The sequence below is a fragment of the Salvelinus alpinus genome, chromosome 6, assembly GCF_045679555.1.
Source record: "Salvelinus alpinus chromosome 6, SLU_Salpinus.1, whole genome shotgun sequence".
NCBI classification, from domain to species: Eukaryota; Metazoa; Chordata; class Actinopteri; order Salmoniformes; family Salmonidae; genus Salvelinus; species Salvelinus alpinus.
The window spans coordinates 6,780,170-6,798,374 of NC_092091.1; the positions used below are offsets into that span (position 1 = coordinate 6,780,170).

Below are 18,205 nucleotides of genomic sequence, written 5' to 3' on the forward strand. Positions count from 1 at the left end.
AGCATTTAGTTAGATATTACTGCACTGTTGGAGCTAGAAACACAAGCATTTAGTTAGATACTACTGCACTGTTGGAGCCGGGAACACAAGCATTGTTAGATATTACTGCACTGTTGGAGCTAGGAACACAAGCATTTAGTTAGATATTACTGCACTGTTGGAGCTAGAAACACAAGCATTTAGTTAGATACTACTGCACTGTTGGAGCCAGGAACACAAGCATTTAGTTAGATACTACTGCACTGTTGGAGCTAGAAACACAAGCATTTAGTTAGGTATTACTGCACTGTTGGAGTTAGAAACACAAGCATTTAGTTAGGTATTACTGCACTGTTGGAGCCAGGAACACAAGCATTTAGTTAGGTATTACTGCACTGTTGGAGCTAAAAACACAAGCATTTAGTTAGATGCTACTGCACTGTTGGAGCTAGAAACACAAGCATTTAGTTAGATACTACTGCACTGTTGGAGCTAGGAACACAAGCATTTAGTTAGGTATTACTGCACTGTTGGAGCTAGAAACACAAGCATTTAGTTAGGTATTACTGCACTGTTGGAGCTAAAAACACAAGCATTTAGTTAGATGCTACTGCACTGTTGGAGCTAGAAACACAAGCATTTAGTTAGATACTACTGCACTGTTGGAGCTAGGAACACCAGCATTTAGTTAGGTATTACTGCACTGTTGGAGCTAGAAACACAAGCATTTAGTTAGATACTACTGCACTGTTGGAGCTAGGAACACAAGCATTTAGTTAGATACTACTGCACTGTTGGAGCTAGAAACACAAGCATTTAGTTAGATACTACTGCACTGTTGGAGCTAAAAACACAAGCATTTAGTTAGATACTACTGCACTGTTGGAGCTAAAAACACAAGCATTTAGTTAGATATTACTGCACTGTTGGAGCTAGGAACACAAGCATTTAGTTAGATACTACTGCACTGTTGGAGCTAAAAACACAAGCATTTAGTTAGATCCTACTGCACTGTTGGAGCTAGAAACACAATCATTTAGTTAGATCCTACTGCACTGTTGGAGCCAGGAACACAAGCATTTAGTTAGATATTACTGCACTGTTGGAGCTAGGAACACACGCATTTAGTTATATCTTACTGCACTGTTGGAGCTAGGAACACACGCATTTAGTTAGATCTTACTGCACTGTTGGAGCTAGGAACACAAGCATTTAGTTAGATCCTACTGCACTGTTGGAGCTAGAAACACAAGCATTTAGTTAGATCCTACTGCACTGTTGGAGCTAGGAACACAAGCATTTAGTTAGATCCTACTGCACTGTTGGAGCTAGAAACACAAGCATTTAGTTAGATCCTACTGCACTGTTGGAGCCAGGAACACAATCATTTAGTTAGATGTTACTGCACTGTTGGAGCTAGAAACACAAGCATTTAGTTAGGTATTACTGCACTGTTGGAGCCAGGAACACAAGCATTTAGTTAGATACTACTGCACTGTTGGAGCTGGGAACACAAGCATTTAGTTAGATACTACTGCACTGTTGGAGCCGGGAACACAAGCATTTAGTTAGATACTACTGCACTGTTGGAGCTAGGAACACAAGCATTTAGTTAGATATTACTGCACTGTTGGAGCTAGAAACACAAGCATTTAGTTAGATACTACTGCACTGTTGGAGCCGGGAACACAAGCATTGTTAGATTTTACTGCACTGTTGGAGCTAGGAACACAAGCATTTAGTTAGATATTACTGCACTGTTGGAGCTAGAAACACAAGCATTTAGTTAGATACTACTGCACTGTTGGAGCCAGGAACACAAGCATTTAGTTAGGTATTACTGCACTGTTGGAGCTAGAAACACAAGCATTTAGTTAGGTATTACTGCACTGTTGGAGCCAGGAACACAAGCATTTAGTTAGATACTACTGCACTGTTGGAGCTAGAAACACAAGCATTTAGTTAGGTATTACTGCACTGTTGGAGCTAGAAACACAAGCATTTAGTAAGATATTACTGCACTGTTGGAGCTAGAAACACAAGCATTTAGTTAGATATTACTGCACTGTTGGAGCTAGAAACACAAGCATTTAGTTAGATACTACTGCACTGTTGGAGCCAGAAACACAAGCATTTAGTTAGATATTACTGCACTGTTGGAGCTAGAAACACAAGCATTTAGTTAGATACTACTGCACTGTTGGAGCCAGGAACACAAGCATTTAGTTAGATACTACTGCACTGTTGGAGCTAGAAACACAAGCATTTAGTTAGATACTACTGCACTGTTGGAGCTAGGAACACAAGCATTTAGCTACACCTTAGATAACATCTGCAAATCTCTGTACGCGACTAATAAACTTTGATTTGATTCTGAATGTTTTTAAGTGAGAAGACGTTGAGGTTGTGTAATGTTGGTTGTTTTAGTCCTTTGTCTATAGATAAATATCATGTATAGAATTTCTCTTGTGGGAAACGTCCTATGCTTGGTTTAGTAAACAAACATCGTGTCATGTCTCTCTCCTCTCAGCCTCTCTTCTTCTCTGGCGGATGTCTTAGATCATGAGTATCCTGGGACCTCCGAAGAGGCAGGCCAAGTGAGTGACACGCACACACACACACACACACACCACACACCACACACCACACACCACACACCACACACACACACACACACACACACACACACACACACACACACATCCATTTTCCATCTTTTAATAGATGCCCTTTCCCAGACTCCTAGTTGAACACGGTGAGATAGAATCACTAACCTAGTATATGTCAGACTGGGTGCGGGTCAGGGACTCCTGTAGGACAGAGAAACCTCTGTTTCTGTCTCTGTTGCGTGTTTGCTTTCCCTGGGTTCCTGGCTCCAGCTTTCCTCTCTCTCTCTCTCTCTCTCCATGTGCCCCACGCCCCCCTCCCCCTCTCTCTCTCCATGTGCCCCACGCCCCCCCCCCTCTCTCTCTCTCTCTCTCCATAAGCCCCACGCCCCCCCCCCTCTCTCTCCATGTACCCCCCCCCCTCTCTCTCTCTGTCTTTCTCTCTTGCTGTCTCTCGATTTCTCTCTCTCTCTCTCTCTCCATCTGCCCCCCCTCTCTCTCTTACTCTCTCTCTACCCGTCACCCACGCCTCCTCTCTCTCTCTCGCACTCTCTCTCTTTCACATTTCTCCCCGTGGCCCACGCCTCCACTCTTTCTCTCTCTCTCTCCTTTCTCCCAATGCCCCATGCCTTCTCTCTCTATCTTGCTCTCCTTCTCTCTACCCGTTCTCCATGCCGCTTCTCTGTCTCTCTCTCTCTGGGCCATATGCTCAGAATCTCAGGACTAATCTCTTCCAGTCCTGTCCAGTCTGCAAGCTGGGAAACTCTTACTCACTGTATCACACTGCCCTGTGTGAGTGTGTAGTGCGGCTGATTAGTGATAGATAGTGTTTGTAGTACATTGTGACATTTGGATGAGTTTGAGAAAAAAAATAGGAGAAGCGATGAAAGGCAGACAACGTAACCCTGGTAACCCTTCCTCCTCCTCTTCCTCCTGCTCTTCCTCTCTCTGCAGTGGGGTGGCCAGATCTGACAGCAAGATTAGCGCCAAGGCTCTATATGGTAAGATATGGACGGGTGTGTGTGTGTGTGTGTGTGTGTGTGTGTGTGTGTGTGTGTGTGTGTGTGTGTGTGTGTGTGTGTGTGTGTGTGTGTGTGTGTGTGTGTGTGTGTGTGTGTGTGTGTGTGTGTGTGTGTGTGTGTGTGTGTGTGTGACACGGATACAGGGGAACGGGTTTACTACTGACTGTATGCTAATATATGACCGACCGGCTCAAATCGGTCTTATGTAGCAACATTTGAAATTGTGTTTTTTACATTGGCTATAAGTAGAGACTCAGAGATAGAAAATGGTTTATCAGACACTAGAGTTGAGGAACAATGGGAAAGTAATTCTGCTTTGAAAGTTGATCAACTTGTAACCTCACTTTTGAGAAAATGCTCCTTGAATATTTTGTTACACCTACTGGAGAGCCCTTCTTTGTCTCCACCCCATTCAGCATCGTTCACACCCTCTTAAGCTTTAGCCCCAACCCATCTCTTTAAGGGTTCATCTGAATGTACTAACAGCAGCAGTCAAGCACCCAAGCTAACTTGCTAGCTACTTCCAGACATCTAAAGTGAGCGAGAAAAGCTCACTGAACATGACTTGCTTTAGCAGAGCTGGTTAAGCTGTCATGTTATCCAGAGAGTTGGTGACTGTAACTGCCAGACTGTCCGTTCCAAATTCAGAGTGTTTCGCGTTCAGAGCGCACACCGGATGCTCTGGCCGATGAGTTTACTGACACAGGCCATATTCAACGGGTGTTAAGCGTTCGCAAATTCATCAGTTATTCTGCGCTCTCTGGCACACTCAGATGAGAGTGCTCTGAAATCGGAGTTGATGACCAGACTGAATTTACGAACGCACCCGAAGTGTGTCGGTTTTGTTTTCTGTGTTTTTGTGACACGGACACAGGTTAACGTGTTTACTAGTGTGTGTGTGTGTGTGTGTGTGTGTGTTTGTGTGTGTGTGTGTGTGAGACCTGGAATGTTATATAATGTAAGTGTTTTCATATACTCGCTCCTCAACACGTTATCGACCTGTAGCCTCTTGGTAGTACTCTGTTATCAGTTATACACACATTACATACCTGGTCATACGGTACCATCATTAAAATACCTGGTAAGGGATTGGTTTCAAATACATCCCAGATATCCCTTTTAAGGATTGGTTTCAAATACATCCCAGATATCCCCTTTAAGGATTGGTTTCAAATACATCCCAGATATCCCCTTTAACGATTGGTTTCAAATACATCCCAGGTATCCCCTTTAAGGATTGGTTTCATATACATCCCAGATATATCCCCTTTAAGGATTGGTTTCAAATACATCCCAGATATATCCCCTTTAAGGATTGGTTTCAAATACATCCCAGGTATCCCCTTTAAGGATTGGTTTCAAATACATCCCAGATATATCCCCTTTAAGGATTGGTTTCAAATACATCCCAGATATCCCCTTTAAGGATTGGTTTCAAATACATCCCAGGTATCCCCTTTAAGGATTGGTTTCAAATACATCCCAGATATCCCCTTTAAGGATTGGTTTCAAATACATCCCAGATATCCCCTTTAAGGATTGGTTTCAAATACATCCCAGGTATCCCCTTTAAGGATTGGTTTCAAATACATCCCAGGTATCCCCTTTAAGGATTGGTTTCAAATACATCCCAGATATCCCCTTTAAAATACATCCCAGATATCCCCTTTAAGGATTGGTTTAAAATACATCCCAGATATCCCCTTTAAGGATTGGTTTCAAATACATCCCAGATATCCCCTTTAAGGATTGGTTTCAAATACATCCCAGATATCCCCTTTAAGGATTGGTTTCAAATACATCCCAGATATCCCCTTTAAGGATTCGTTTCAAATACATCCCAGATATCCCCTTTAAGGATTCGTTTCAAATACATCCCAGATATCCCCTTTAATGATTCGTTTCAAATACATCCCAGATATCCCCTTTAAGGATTCGTTTCAAATACATCCCAGATATCCCCTTTAAGGATTGTGAAGTATTTATTGGACTATTGTCCTGTTTTAATTCCTTTTAACTTCAACTTTAAAGATCTATCCAGCATAGTAATTGATTCAAATCATAGCAATGGTCCATTCGACTGACAGGAAGCCCTGCTTGTCAGGGGGAGTGAGCAGAGTAGAGCAGACCTGGGTTCAAATACTACTTAATAAAATAAAAAAAGCTTTGTTATTGCTTTGTATTGCTTAATGTAGCCTGGAGTGTCATGTGTGTCCCTAGATCTGTACCAGCCAGTGGTGTAAAGTACTTCAGTAAAAATACTTGAAAGTACTACTTAAATCTTTTTTATTTGTACTTTACTTTTTCACCACTGGTACCAGGCAAGTTTAATAAGCACAGATAGAGTACTTGAAATTATTTAAAATAATATTTAAACCCAAGTCTGGTGAGCAGAGTGGTGTTATGTTATGACCCAGTCCCTGTTCATGCTGCTCTCTGCTAGTGCTTAGCATTCTGATGGACATGGTAGATCAGCGTTGGTCCTGGGTACCCCAGAATGCATTCTGATAGACATGGTAGATCAGCGTTGGTCCTGGGAACCCCAGAATGCATTCTGATGGACATGGTAGATCAGCGTTGGTCCTGGGAACCCCAGAATGCATTCTGATAGACATGGTAGATCAGCGTTGGTCCTGGGTACCCCAGAATGCATTCTGATAGACATGGTAGATCAGCGATGGTCCTGGGTACCCCAGAATGCATTCTGCTAGACATGGTAGATCAGCGTTGGTCCTGGGTACCCCAGAATGCATTCTGCTAGACATGGTAGATCAGCGTTGGTCCTGGGAACCCCAGAATGCATTCTGCTAGACATGGTAGATCAGCGTTGGTCCTGGAAACCCCAGAATGCATTCTGATAGACATGGTAGATCAGCGTTGGTCCTGGGAACCCCAGAATGCATTCTGATAGACATGGTAGATCAGTGTAATCTGTCTAATCTAATGTGAGACATGGGGTGGTGTCTCTGGGGTGGTGTCTCTGTGGGGTGGTGTCTCTGTGGGGTGGTGTCTCTGTGGGGTGGTGTCTCTGTGGGTGGTGTCTCTGTGGGTGGTGTCTCTGTGAATGAGCTGGGACTGTGAATGTCTGTCTGTCTGTCTGTCTGTCTGTCTGTCTGTCTGTCTGTCTGTCTGTCTGTCTGTCTGTCTGTCTGTCTGTCTGTCTGTCCGTCCGTCCGTGAGGGTCCTCGTTGATACCTAACAGAGGCAGGCAGGGTCTACACAGCCATGCATTCTCCATAGACAAACATTGCCAGTAGAATGGCCTTACTGAAGAGCTCAGTGACTTTCAACATGGCACCGTCATAGGATGCCACCTTTCCAACAAGTCAGATTTCTGCCGTGCTAGAGCTTTACCCGGTCAACTGTAAGTGCTGTTATTGTGAAGTGGAAACATGTAGGAGCAATAATGGCTCAGCCGCGGAGTGGCAGGCCACACAATCTCACAGAACGGGACCGATCTCGCTTCACCATCTGGCGATCTGACGGACGAATCTGGGTTATGCGGATGCCAGAAACTCTACCTCACCAAGCTTGGCACACCTGTATTTGGGGAGTTTCTCCCATTCTTCTCTGCAGATCCTCTCAAGCTCTGTCAGGTTGGATGGGGAGCGTTGCTGCACAGCTATTTTCAGGTCTCTCCAGAGATGTTTGATAGGGTTCAAGTCCGGACTCTGGCTGGGTCACTCAAGGACATTCAGAGACTTGTCCCGAAGCCACTCCTGCGTTGTCTTGGCTGTGTACTTAGGGTCTTTGTCCTGTTGGAAGGTGACCCCTTCACCCCAGTCTGAGGTCCTAAGCGCTGTGGAGCAAATTTTCATCAAGGATCTCTCTGTACTTTGCTCCGTTCATCTTTCACTTGATCCTGACTCGTCTCCTAGTCCCTGCCGCTGAAAAAGATCCCTACAGCATGATGCTGCCATCACCACGCTTCACCGTAGGGATGGTGCCAGGTTTCCTCTAGACGTGACGCTTGGCATTCAGGCCAAAGAGTTCAATCTTGCTTTCATTAGACCAGAGAATCTTGTTTCTCATGGTCTGAGTCCTTTAGGTGCCTTTTGGCAAACTCCAAGTGGGCTGTCATGTGCATTTTACTGAGGATTGGCTTCCGTCTGGTCACTCTACCATAAAGGCCTGATTGGTAGAGTGCTGCAGAGATGGTTGTCCTTCTGGAAGGTTCTCCAATCTCCACAGAGGAACTCAAGAGCTCTGTCAGAGTGACCATTGGGTTCTTGGTCACCTCCCTGACCAAGGCTCTTCTCCCCTGATTGTTCAGTTTGGCCGAGCGGCCAGCTCTAGGAAGAGTCTTGGTGGTTCCAAACTTTTTTGGGGTACCCTGGATCTGTGCCTCGACACAATCCTGTCTTGGAGCTCTACAGACAATTCCTCCAACCACATGGCTTGGTTTTTACTCTGACATGCACTGTCAACTGTGGGTCAACTTATGTTGCATAATATAGTGTGATGTCAGCAATTCAATATTTTTCAGCAAAAATAAGTATTTTTCATAAAAAAATAGAGGTACCCTCCTCTTAGTCCCACCATACTTTTTAGTGACTTATCAACCACCTGGTTGAGCAAATTTGTTACAAAATTCTTGCTTTTTTTTTGTTGCCTTTTTGCATTTTAACTATTTATTTTCGTATTCCTACTCTCCAAGGTCTCTACTAAACAGGAATGGTGCTATATTAACCCCTCACCAACAGAACTCATGCCTTTTATGTCTTTGGTGTCTGATTTCTTTGAGTGTTTTAATGTCCATCTGAGTGGACAAAGTTACAGTGCCACAACACTGAACTGTAGCAACTCAAAATAATACAATTATGTAAATTGATGAAGGAGGGCTCGGGGTTGTTGACCAATCAGGTTCAAGTGAAGATGTTTATTTTTTTAAATATACAGTGGGGAGAACAAGTATTTGATACACTGCCGATTTTGCAGGTTTTCCTACTTACAAAGCATGTAGAGGTCTGTAATTTTGATCATAGGTACACTTCAACTGTGAGAGACGGAATCTAAAACAAAAATCCAGAAAATCACATTGTATGATTTTTAAGTAATTAATTTGCATTTTATTGCATGACATAAGTATTTGATACATCAGAAAAGCAGAACTTAATATTTGGTACAGAAACCTTTGTTTGCAATTACAGAGATCATACGTTTCCTGTAGTTCTTGACCAGGTTTGCACACACTGCAGCAGGGATTTTGGCCCACTCCTCCATACAGACCTTCTCCAGATCCTTCAGGTTTCGGGGCTGTCGCTGGGCAATACGGACTTTCAGCTCCCTCCAAAGATTTTCTATTGGGTTCAGATCTGGAGACTGGCTAGGCCACTCCAGGACCTTGAGATGCTTCTTACGGAGCCACTCCTTAGTTGCCCTGGCTGTGTGTTTCGGGTCGTTGTCATGCTGGAAGACCCAGCTACGACCCATCTTCAATGCTCTTACTGAGGGAAGGAGGTTGTTGGCCAAGATCTCGCGATACATGGCCCCATCCATCCTCCCCTCAATACGGTGCATTCGTCCTGTCCCCTTTGCAGAAAAGCATCCCCAAAGAATGATGTTTCCACCTCCATGCTTCACGGTTGAGATGGTGTTCTTGGGGTTGTACTCATCCTTCTTCTTCTTCCAAACACGGCGAGTGGAGTTTAGACCAAAAAGCTCTATTTTTGTCTCATCAGACCACATGACCTTCTCCCATTCCTCCTCTGGATCATCCAGATGGTCATTGGCAAACTTCAGACGGGGCTGGACATGCGCTGGCTTGAGCAGGGGGACCTTGTGTACACTGCAGGATTTTAATCCATGACGGCGTAGTGTGTTACTAATGGTTTTCTTTGAGACTGTGGTCCCAGCTCTCTTCAGGTCATTGACCAGGTCCTGCCGGGTAGTTCTGGGCTGATCCCTCACCTTCCTCATGATCATTGATGCCCCACGAGGTGAGATCTTGCATGGAGCCCCAGACCGAGGGTGATTGACCGTCATCTTCAACTTCTTCCATTTTCTAATAATTGCGCCAACAGTTGTTGCCTTCTCCCCAAGCTGCTTGCCTATTGTCCTGTAGCCCATCCCAGCCTTGTGCAGGTCTACAATTTTATCCCTGATGTCCTTACACAGCTCTCTGGTCTTGGCCATTGTGGAGAGGTTGGAGTCTGTTTGATTGAGTGTGTGGACAGGTGTCTTTTATACAGGTAACGAGTTCAAACAGGTGCAGTTAATACAGGTAATGAGTGGAGAACAGGAGGGCTTCTTAAAGAAAAACTAACAGGTCTGTGAGAGACGGAATTCTTACTGGTTGGTAGGTGATCAAATACTTATGTCATGCAATAAAATGCAAATTAATTAGTTAAAAATCATACAATGTGATTTTCAGGATTTTTGTTTTAGATTCCGTCTCTCACAGTTGAAGTGTACCTATGATAAAAATTACAGACCTTTACATGCTTTGTAAGTAGGAAAACCTGCAAAATCGGCAGTGTATCAAATACTTGTTCTCCCCACTGTATATATATACAATTCTAAATGCATTGTCAAAACGTGCTCCACTACCTGGTTGATAGGGTTTTAAAAGGTGTGGGTTACTATGGACTGTACGCATTTGTATGGAGGCTTGTGTGTGTGTGTGTGTGTGTGTGTGTGTGTGTGTGTGTGTGTGTGTGTGTGTGTGTCTAAATATACACATATTACAAATCCAAATACACAATGTTACAAATACACAATGACAGCGCAACACACAAGGGGTGGAACAGTGGCAAAGGTACCCACAGGACAAACAGAATAATATTAGTCTGAGGAGAGATTAAATAGCATTAATACAACAAAAATAATTCTAAACACACCTTTAGTTTACAAAGTTAAACAGATGTATTTTTTCTTCATAATAAGCAGGAGTAATATTCTTAGATCAGAATGACAGCAGACTCAAGTTATCGGGAAGAAAGAAACCACAAAAATGTGGAGCTTGAAATTAAAATTAAAGCTCTGAAATGTTCTGTTATTAGTTCTGACTAATATTATTCTGTTTGTCCTGTGGGTTCCTTTGCCACCTTTCCACCCCTTGTGTATTGCGCTGTCATGGTGTACCTTAGCAGGCAGGGTTCATACGCTGGTCCGGTCTGGTCTGGGTGTGCCTGTTATTAGACTGTGGTTGGAACAGGGTGTGGAGTCACATTCATGTCTGGCAGCCATGTTGAATAAAAGAGCCATTGACGAGGAAAGAGAGAGAGAGAGGGACAGGGTGTGTGTGTGTATGTTTTGTGTGTATGTTTTGTGTATGTGTTTTTTCTCCCTTGAAAAAACACATACATTTCTCCCTTGTGCACGCGTGTTATACGCCCTTGTTTGTGTGTGTGTCTGTTTTACGCCCTTGTTTGTTTGTGTGTGCGTGTGTGTGTGTGTGTGTGTGTGTGCGTGTGTGTGTGTGTGTTGGTCTATCCTTGTCCGTCTGTCTCGACCCCACCCATCCCCTTCCCATCCTGCCGGTCCCCTCCGACATCACCTTCCAACCAAACCTAGGTTCAGATACTATTTGAAATCTTTTCAAAAACGTTGATCTTATGCTTTAGCCTGCCTGGAGTATCAGGTGGGTGGGGTTTGCACTTTTGTAACTATTCCATTAGTTCCATTGCACCTGGCAAGCTGGCAGTGATAGTGTCCTACGGGACTGTTGATGAAGAACAGATGAAGGCTTTTTAGTGATAGTGTCCTATGGAACTGTTGATGAAGGACAGATGAAGGCTGTTCAGTGATGGTGTCCTACGGGACTGTTGATGAAGGACAGATGAAGGCTGTTCAGTGATAGTGTCCTACAGGACTGTTGATGAAGAACAGAGGAAGGCTGTTCAGTGATAGTGTCCTACAGGACTGTTGATGGAGGACAGAGGAAGGCTGTTCAGTGATAGTGTCCTACGGGACTGTTGATGAAGGACAGAGGAAGGCTGTTCAGTGATAGTGTCCTACAGGGACTGTTGATGAAGGACAGAGGAAGGCTGTTCAGTGATAGTGTCCTACAGGACTGTTGATGAAGGACAGAGGAAGGCTGTTCAGTGATAGTGTCCTACAGGGACTGTTGATGAAGAACAGAGGAAGGCTGTTCAGTGATAGTGTCCTACGGGACTGTTGATGGAGGACAGAGGAAGGCTGTTCAGTGATAGTGTCCTACAGGGACTGTTGATGGAGGACAGAGGAAGGCTGTTCAGTGATAGTGTCCTACGGGACTGTTGATGAAGGACAGATGAAGGCTGTTCAGTGATAGTGTCCTATGGAACTGTTGATGAAGGACAGAGGAAGGCTGTTCAGTGATAGTGTCCTACAGGGACTGTTGATGAAGAACAGAGGAAGGCTGTTCAGTGATAGTGTCCTATGGAACTGTTGATGAAGGACAGATGAAGGCTGTTCAGTGATAGTGTCCTATGGAACTGTTGATGAAGGACAGAGGAAGGCTGTTCAGTGATAGTGTCCTACGGGACTGTTGATGATGGACAGATGAAGGCTGTTCAGTGATGGTGTCCTACGGGACTGTTGATGAAGAACAGAGGAAGGCTGTTCAGTGATAGTGTCCTATGGAACTGTTGATGAAGGACAGATGAAGGCTGTTCAGTGATAGTGTCCTATGGAACTGTTGATGAAGGACAGAGGAAGGCTGTTCAGTGATAGTGTCCTACAGGGACTGTTGATGAAGAACAGAGGAAGGCTGTTCAGTGATAGTGTCCTACGGGACTGTTGATGGAGGACAGAGGAAGGCTGTTCAGTGATAGTGTCCTACAGGGACTGTTGATGAAGAACAGAGGAAGGCTGTTCAGTGATAGTGTCCTACAGGGACTGTTGATGGAGGACAGAGGAAGGCTGTTCAGTGACAGTGTCCTACGGGACTGTTGATGAAGGACAGATGAAGGCTGTTCAGTGATAGTGTCCTACAGGGACTGTTGATGAAGGACAGAGGAAGGTTGTTCAGTGATAGTGTCCTACGGGACTGTTGATGGAGGACAGAGGAAGGCTGTTCAGTGGAACCTGTGATGGTATAGAGGGAGGCTATTTTCTAACGGTTCCTTGGCTCGTTGGATGGTGAGTGAGATCGCGTAGCAGATGGTAACTGTTAGAGACACCTCCTCTCTGTAGGGTGGCCAGCAGGGTGGCCAGAAGGGTGGCCAGAAGGGTGGCCAGGGACAATACTGTATGCATGTGTGATATTCAGAGAGACTGGGTTTGTAAAATCTGTAAGGTAGAGACAAATATGTTTAATGAACTTATAAGGTAGAGGGAAAGCTGTTTAATGAACCTATAAGGTGGAGGCAAAGCTGTTTAATGAACCTATAAGGTAGAGGGAAAGCTGTTTAATGAACCAATAAGGTGGAGGGAAAGCTGTATATTTAATGTATAGGATATGCTACTTCATGGAGTATGCTTGTTGAATCGACAGTATAGCGTGTTATTGATAAAGCTGTTAGTCCATTACATAGGATGTTTTGTCTTCGCCGTTGGGTAGAGACGAAGAGGAAGCCCTCGCCATCATCCATCTCCTGTCATTGTCACTTTCCTCTCACATGCAAAAAACCGTCCCAATCATTGTTGTGATGTAGAGCGGTAGACAAGCTCTATGCAAAACCATCCATCAGGGAGGGAGGAAGAAGTGAGGGATGTATAAGGGGTAGAGAGAGAGAGAGAGGGCACAGCTACACTTGGACCTACCTGCCTGGGGATTCGGACGACTCACAGACTACCTGAAGTATCTCCACGTTGACGTTGTTTAACAGAGTAGAGCATGTCATCACCAGGTAACATGGTTAACTGTAATGTAGACTAAAGCTACCTGGGCTACGGTGTGTCTGTAGGCAGAAATCTGCTGCTAACTTTTCTCTTCCTGCTCTTGTCTTACTCTCTCCTCTCTCTTTCTTTCTCTCCTCTCACCTCTTTCCTCTCCTGTCTCCTCTCTCTCTTTCTCTCTCCTCTCTCTCCTCCTCTCTCTTTCTCTCTTCTCTCCTCTTCTCTCCTCTCTCCTCTCGCCTCTTTCCCTCTCCTGTCTCCTCTCTCTTTCTCTCTTCTCTCTCCTCTCTCTTCTCTCCTCTCCTCTCCTCCTCTCCTCCTCTCTCTCCTCTCTCTTCTCTCCTCTCCTCCTCTCTCTCCTCTCTCCTCTCCTCTCCTCTCCTCTCCTCTCCTCTTCTCTCCTCTCCTCTCCTCTCCTCTCCTCTTCTCTCCTCTCTCTGTTGTTTCAGTTGTTCACATTCCTTTCTATGGGTTGTTTACTAGGAGCAGCCTGTTTCTATGGGTTGTTTACTAGGAGCAGCCTGTTTCTATGGGTTGTTTACTAGGAGCAGCCTGTTTCTATGGGTTGTTTACTAGGATCAGCCTGTTTCTATGGGTTGTTTACGAGGAGCAGCCTGTTTCTATAGGTTGTTTACTAGGAGCAGCCTGTTTCTATGGGTTGTTTACTAGGAGCAGCCTGTTTCTATGGGTTGTTTACTAGGAGCAGCCTGTTTCTATGGGTTGTTTACTAGGAGCAGCCTGTTTCTATGGGTTGTTTACTAGGAGCAGCCTGTTTCTATGGGTTGTTTACTAGGAGCAGCCTGTTTCTATAGGTTGTTTACTAGGAGCAGCCTGTTTCTATGGGTTGTTTACTAGGATCAGCCTGTTTCTATGGGTTGTTTACTAGGAGCAGCCTGTTTCTATAGGTTGTTTACTAGGAGCAGCCTGTTTCTATGGGTTGTTTACTAGGAGCAGCCTGTTTCTATGGGTTGTTTACTAGGAGCAGCCTGTTTCTATAGGTTGTTTACTAGGAGCAGCCTGTTTCTATAGGTTGTTTACTAGGAGCAGCCTGTTTCTATGGGTTGTTTACTAGGATCAGCCTGTTTCTATGGGTTGTTTACTAGGATCAGCCTGTTTCTATGGGTTGTTTACTAGGAGCAGCCTGTTTCTATAGGTTGTTTACTAGGAGCAGCCTGTTTCTATAGGTTGTTTACTAGGAGCAGCCTGTTTCTATGGGTTGTTTACTAGGAGCAGCCTGTTTCTATGGGTTGTTTACTAGGAGCAGCCTGTTTCTATTAGGTTGTTTACTAGGATCAGCCTGTTTCTATGGGTTGTTTACTAGGAGCAGCCTGTTTCTATAGGTTGTTTACTAGGAGCAGCCTGTTTCTATAGGTTGTTTACTAGGAGCAGCCTGTTTCTATGGGTTGTTTACTAGGAGCAGCCTGTTTCTATTAGGTTGTTTACTAGGATCAGCCTGTTTCTATGGGTTGTTTACTAGGATCAGCCTGTTTCTATGGGTTGTTTACTAGGAGCAGCCTGTTTCTATAGGTTGTTTACTAGGAGCAGCCTGTTTCTATAGGTTGTTTACTAGGAGCAGCCTGTTTCTATGGGTTGTTTACTAGGAGCAGCCTGTTTCTATGGGTTGTTTACCAGGAGCAGCCTGTTTCTATAGGTTGTTTACTAGGATCAGCCTGTTTCTATAGGTTGTTTACTAGGATCAGCCTGTTTCTATGGGTTGTTTACTAGGAGCAGCCTGTTTCTATGGGTTGTTTACCAGGAGCAGCCTGTTTCTATAGGTTGTTTACCAGGAGCAGCCTGTTTCTATGGGTTGTTTACCAGGAGCAGCCTGTTTCTATAGGTTGTTTACTAGGATCAGCCTGTTTCTATAGGTTGTTTACTAGGATCAGCCTGTTTCTATGGGTTGTTTACTAGGAGCAGCCTGTTTCTATGGGTTGTTTACTAGGAGCAGCCTGTTTCTATGGGTTGTTTACTAGGAGCAGCCTGTTTCTATAGGTTGTTTACTAGGAGCAGCCTGTTTCTATGGGTTGTTTACTAGGAGCAGCCTGTTTCTATGGGTTGTTTACTAGGAGCAGCCTGTTTCTATAGGTTGTTTACTAGGATCAGCCTGTTTCTATGGGTTGTTTACTAGGAGCAGCCTGTTTCTATAGGTTGTTTACTAGGAGCAGCCTGTTTCTATGGGTTGTTTACTAGGAGCAGCCTGTTTCTATGGGTTGTTTACTAGGAGCAGCCTGTTTCTATGGGTTGTTTACTAGGAGCAGCCTGTTTCTATGGGTTGTTTACTAGGAGCAGCCTGTTTCTATGGGTTGTTTACTAGGAGCAGCCTGTTTCTATGGGTTGTTTACTAGGAGCAGCCTGTTTCTATGGGTTGTTTACTAAGAGCAGCCTGTTTCTATGGGTTGTTTACTAGGAGCAGCCTGTTTCTATAGGTTGTTTACTAAGAGCAGCCTGTTTCTATGGGTTGTTTACTAGGAGCAGCCTGTTTCTATAGGTTGTTTACTAGGAGCAGCCTGTTTCTATGGGTTGTTTACTAGGAGCAGCCTGTTTCTATGGGTTGTTTACTAGGAGCAGCCTGTTTCTATAGGTTGTTTACTAGGAGCAGCCTGTTTCTATGGGTTGTTTACTAGGAGCAGCCTGTTTCTATAGGTTGTTTACTAGGAGCAGCCTGTTTCTATAGGTTGTTTACTAGGAGCAGCCTGTTTCTATAGGTTGTTTACTAGGAGCAGCCTGTTTCTATATGTTGTTTACTAGGAGCAGCCTGTTTCTATATGTTGTTTACCAGGAGCAGCCTGTTTCTATAGGTTGTTTACCAGGAGCAGCATGTTTCTATAGGTTGTTTACCAGGAGCAGCCTGTTTCTATAGGTTGTTTACCAGGAGCAGCCTGTTTCTATGGGTTGTTTACTAGGAGCAGCCTGTTTCTATAGGTTGTTTACTAGGAGCAGCCTGTTTCTATAGGTTGTTTACTAGGAGCAGCCTGTTTCTATAGGTTGTTTACTAGGAGCAGCCTGTTTCTATAGGTTGTTTACTAGGAGCAGCCTGTTTCTATAGGTTGTTTACCAGGAGCAGCCTGTTTCTATAGGTTGTTTACCAGGAGCAGCCTGTTTCTATAGGTTGTTTACCAGGAGCAGCCTGTTTCTATGGGTTGTTTACTAGGAGCAGCCTGTTTCTATAGGTTGTTTACCAGGAGCAGCCTGTTTCTATGGGTTGTTTACTAGGAGCAGCCTGTTTCTATGGGTTGTTTACTAGGATCAGCCTGTTTCTATGGGTTGTTTACTAGGATCAGCCTGTTTCTATGGGTTGTTTACTAGGAGCAGCCTGTTTCTATGGGTTGTTTACTAGGATCAGCCTGTTTCTATAGGTTGTTTACTAGGAGCAGCCTGTTTCTATGGGTTGTTTACTAGGATCAGCCTGTTTCTATGGGTTGTTTACTAGGATCAGCCTGTTTCTATGGGTTGTTTACTAGGAGCAGCCTGTTTCTATAGGTTGTTTACTAGGAGCAGCCTGTTTCTATAGGTTGTTTACTAGGAGCAGCCTGTTTCTATGGGTTGTTTACTAGGAGCAGCCTGTTTCTATTAGGTTGTTTACTAGGATCAGCCTGTTTCTATGGGTTGTTTACTAGGATCAGCCTGTTTCTATGGGTTGTTTACTAGGAGCAGCCTGTTTCTATAGGTTGTTTACTAGGAGCAGCCTGTTTCTATAGGTTGTTTACTAGGAGCAGCCTGTTTCTATGGGTTGTTTACTAGGAGCAGCCTGTTTCTATAGGTTGTTTACTAGGATCAGCCTGTTTCTATGGGTTGTTTACTAAGAGCAGCCTGTTTCTATGGGTTGTTTACTAGGAGCAGCCTGTTTCTATAGGTTGTTTACTAGGATCAGCCTGTTTCTATGGGTTGTTTACTAGGAGCAGCCTGTTTCTATGGGTTGTTTACTAGGAGCAGCCTGTTTCTATGGGTTGTTTACTAGGAGCAGCCTGTTTCTATGGGTTGTTTACTAGGAGCAGCCTGTTTCTATGGGTTGTTTACTAGGAGCAGCCTGTTTCTATAGGTTGTTTACTAGGAGCAGCCTGTTTCTATAGGTTGTTTACTAGGAGCAGCCTGTTTCTATAGGTTGTTTACTAGGAGCAGCCTGTTTCTATGGGTTGTTTACTAGGAGCAGCCTGTTTCTATGGGTTGTTTACTAGGAGCAGCCTGTTTCTATAGGTTGTTTACTAGGATCAGCCTGTTTCTATGGGTTGTTTACTAGGAGCAGCCTGTTTCTATAGGTTGTTTACTAGGAGCAGCCTGTTTCTATGGGTTGTTTACTAGGAGCAGCCTGTTTCTATGGGTTGTTTACTAGGAGCAGCCTGTTTCTATGGGTTGTTTACTAGGAGCAGCCTGTTTCTATGGGTTGTTTACTAGGAGCAGCCTGTTTCTATGGGTTGTTTACTAGGAGCAGCCTGTTTCTATGGGTTGTTTACTAGGAGCAGCCTGTTTCTATGGGTTGTTTACTAAGAGCAGCCTGTTTCTATGGGTTGTTTACTAGGAGCAGCCTGTTTCTATAGGTTGTTTACTAGGAGCAGCCTGTTTCTATGGGTTGTTTACTTGGAGCAGCCTGTTTCTATGGGTTGTTTACTAGGAGCAGCCTGTTTCTATAGGTTGTTTAATAGGAGCAGCCTGTTTCTATGGGTTGTTTACCAGGAGCAGCCTGTTTCTATAGGTTGTTTACTAGGAGCAGCCTGTTTCTATAGGTTGTTTACTAGGAGCAGCCTGTTTCTATGGGTTGTTTACTAGGAGCAGCCTGTTTCTATGGGTTGTTTACTAGGAGCAGCCTGTTTCTATAGGTTGTTTACCAGGAGCAGCCTG

General features: G+C 44.3%; 1 protein-coding gene across 5 annotated transcripts in view; it reads left to right on the forward strand.

Annotated features, from left to right (window-relative positions):
- The window catches only part of LOC139577502 (epidermal growth factor receptor kinase substrate 8-like protein 2), a 152,132-nt gene that overhangs the window by 32,866 nt on the left and 101,061 nt on the right, over positions 1–18,205 (forward strand). The window contains exons 2-3 of one of the 5 annotated variants that reach the window (XM_071404535.1): positions 2,510–2,576; positions 3,540–3,586. In XM_071404535.1, the coding sequence (XP_071260636.1) occupies positions 2,542–2,576; positions 3,540–3,586 (82 nt within the window). In that variant the 5' untranslated portion in view covers positions 2,510–2,541. Of the gene's footprint in view, positions 1–2,509; positions 2,577–3,191; positions 3,587–13,228; positions 13,381–18,205 lie in introns of those variants that run through there. The other 4 variants (XM_071404539.1, XM_071404538.1, XM_071404534.1 and 1 more) reach the window with 4 other exon arrangements.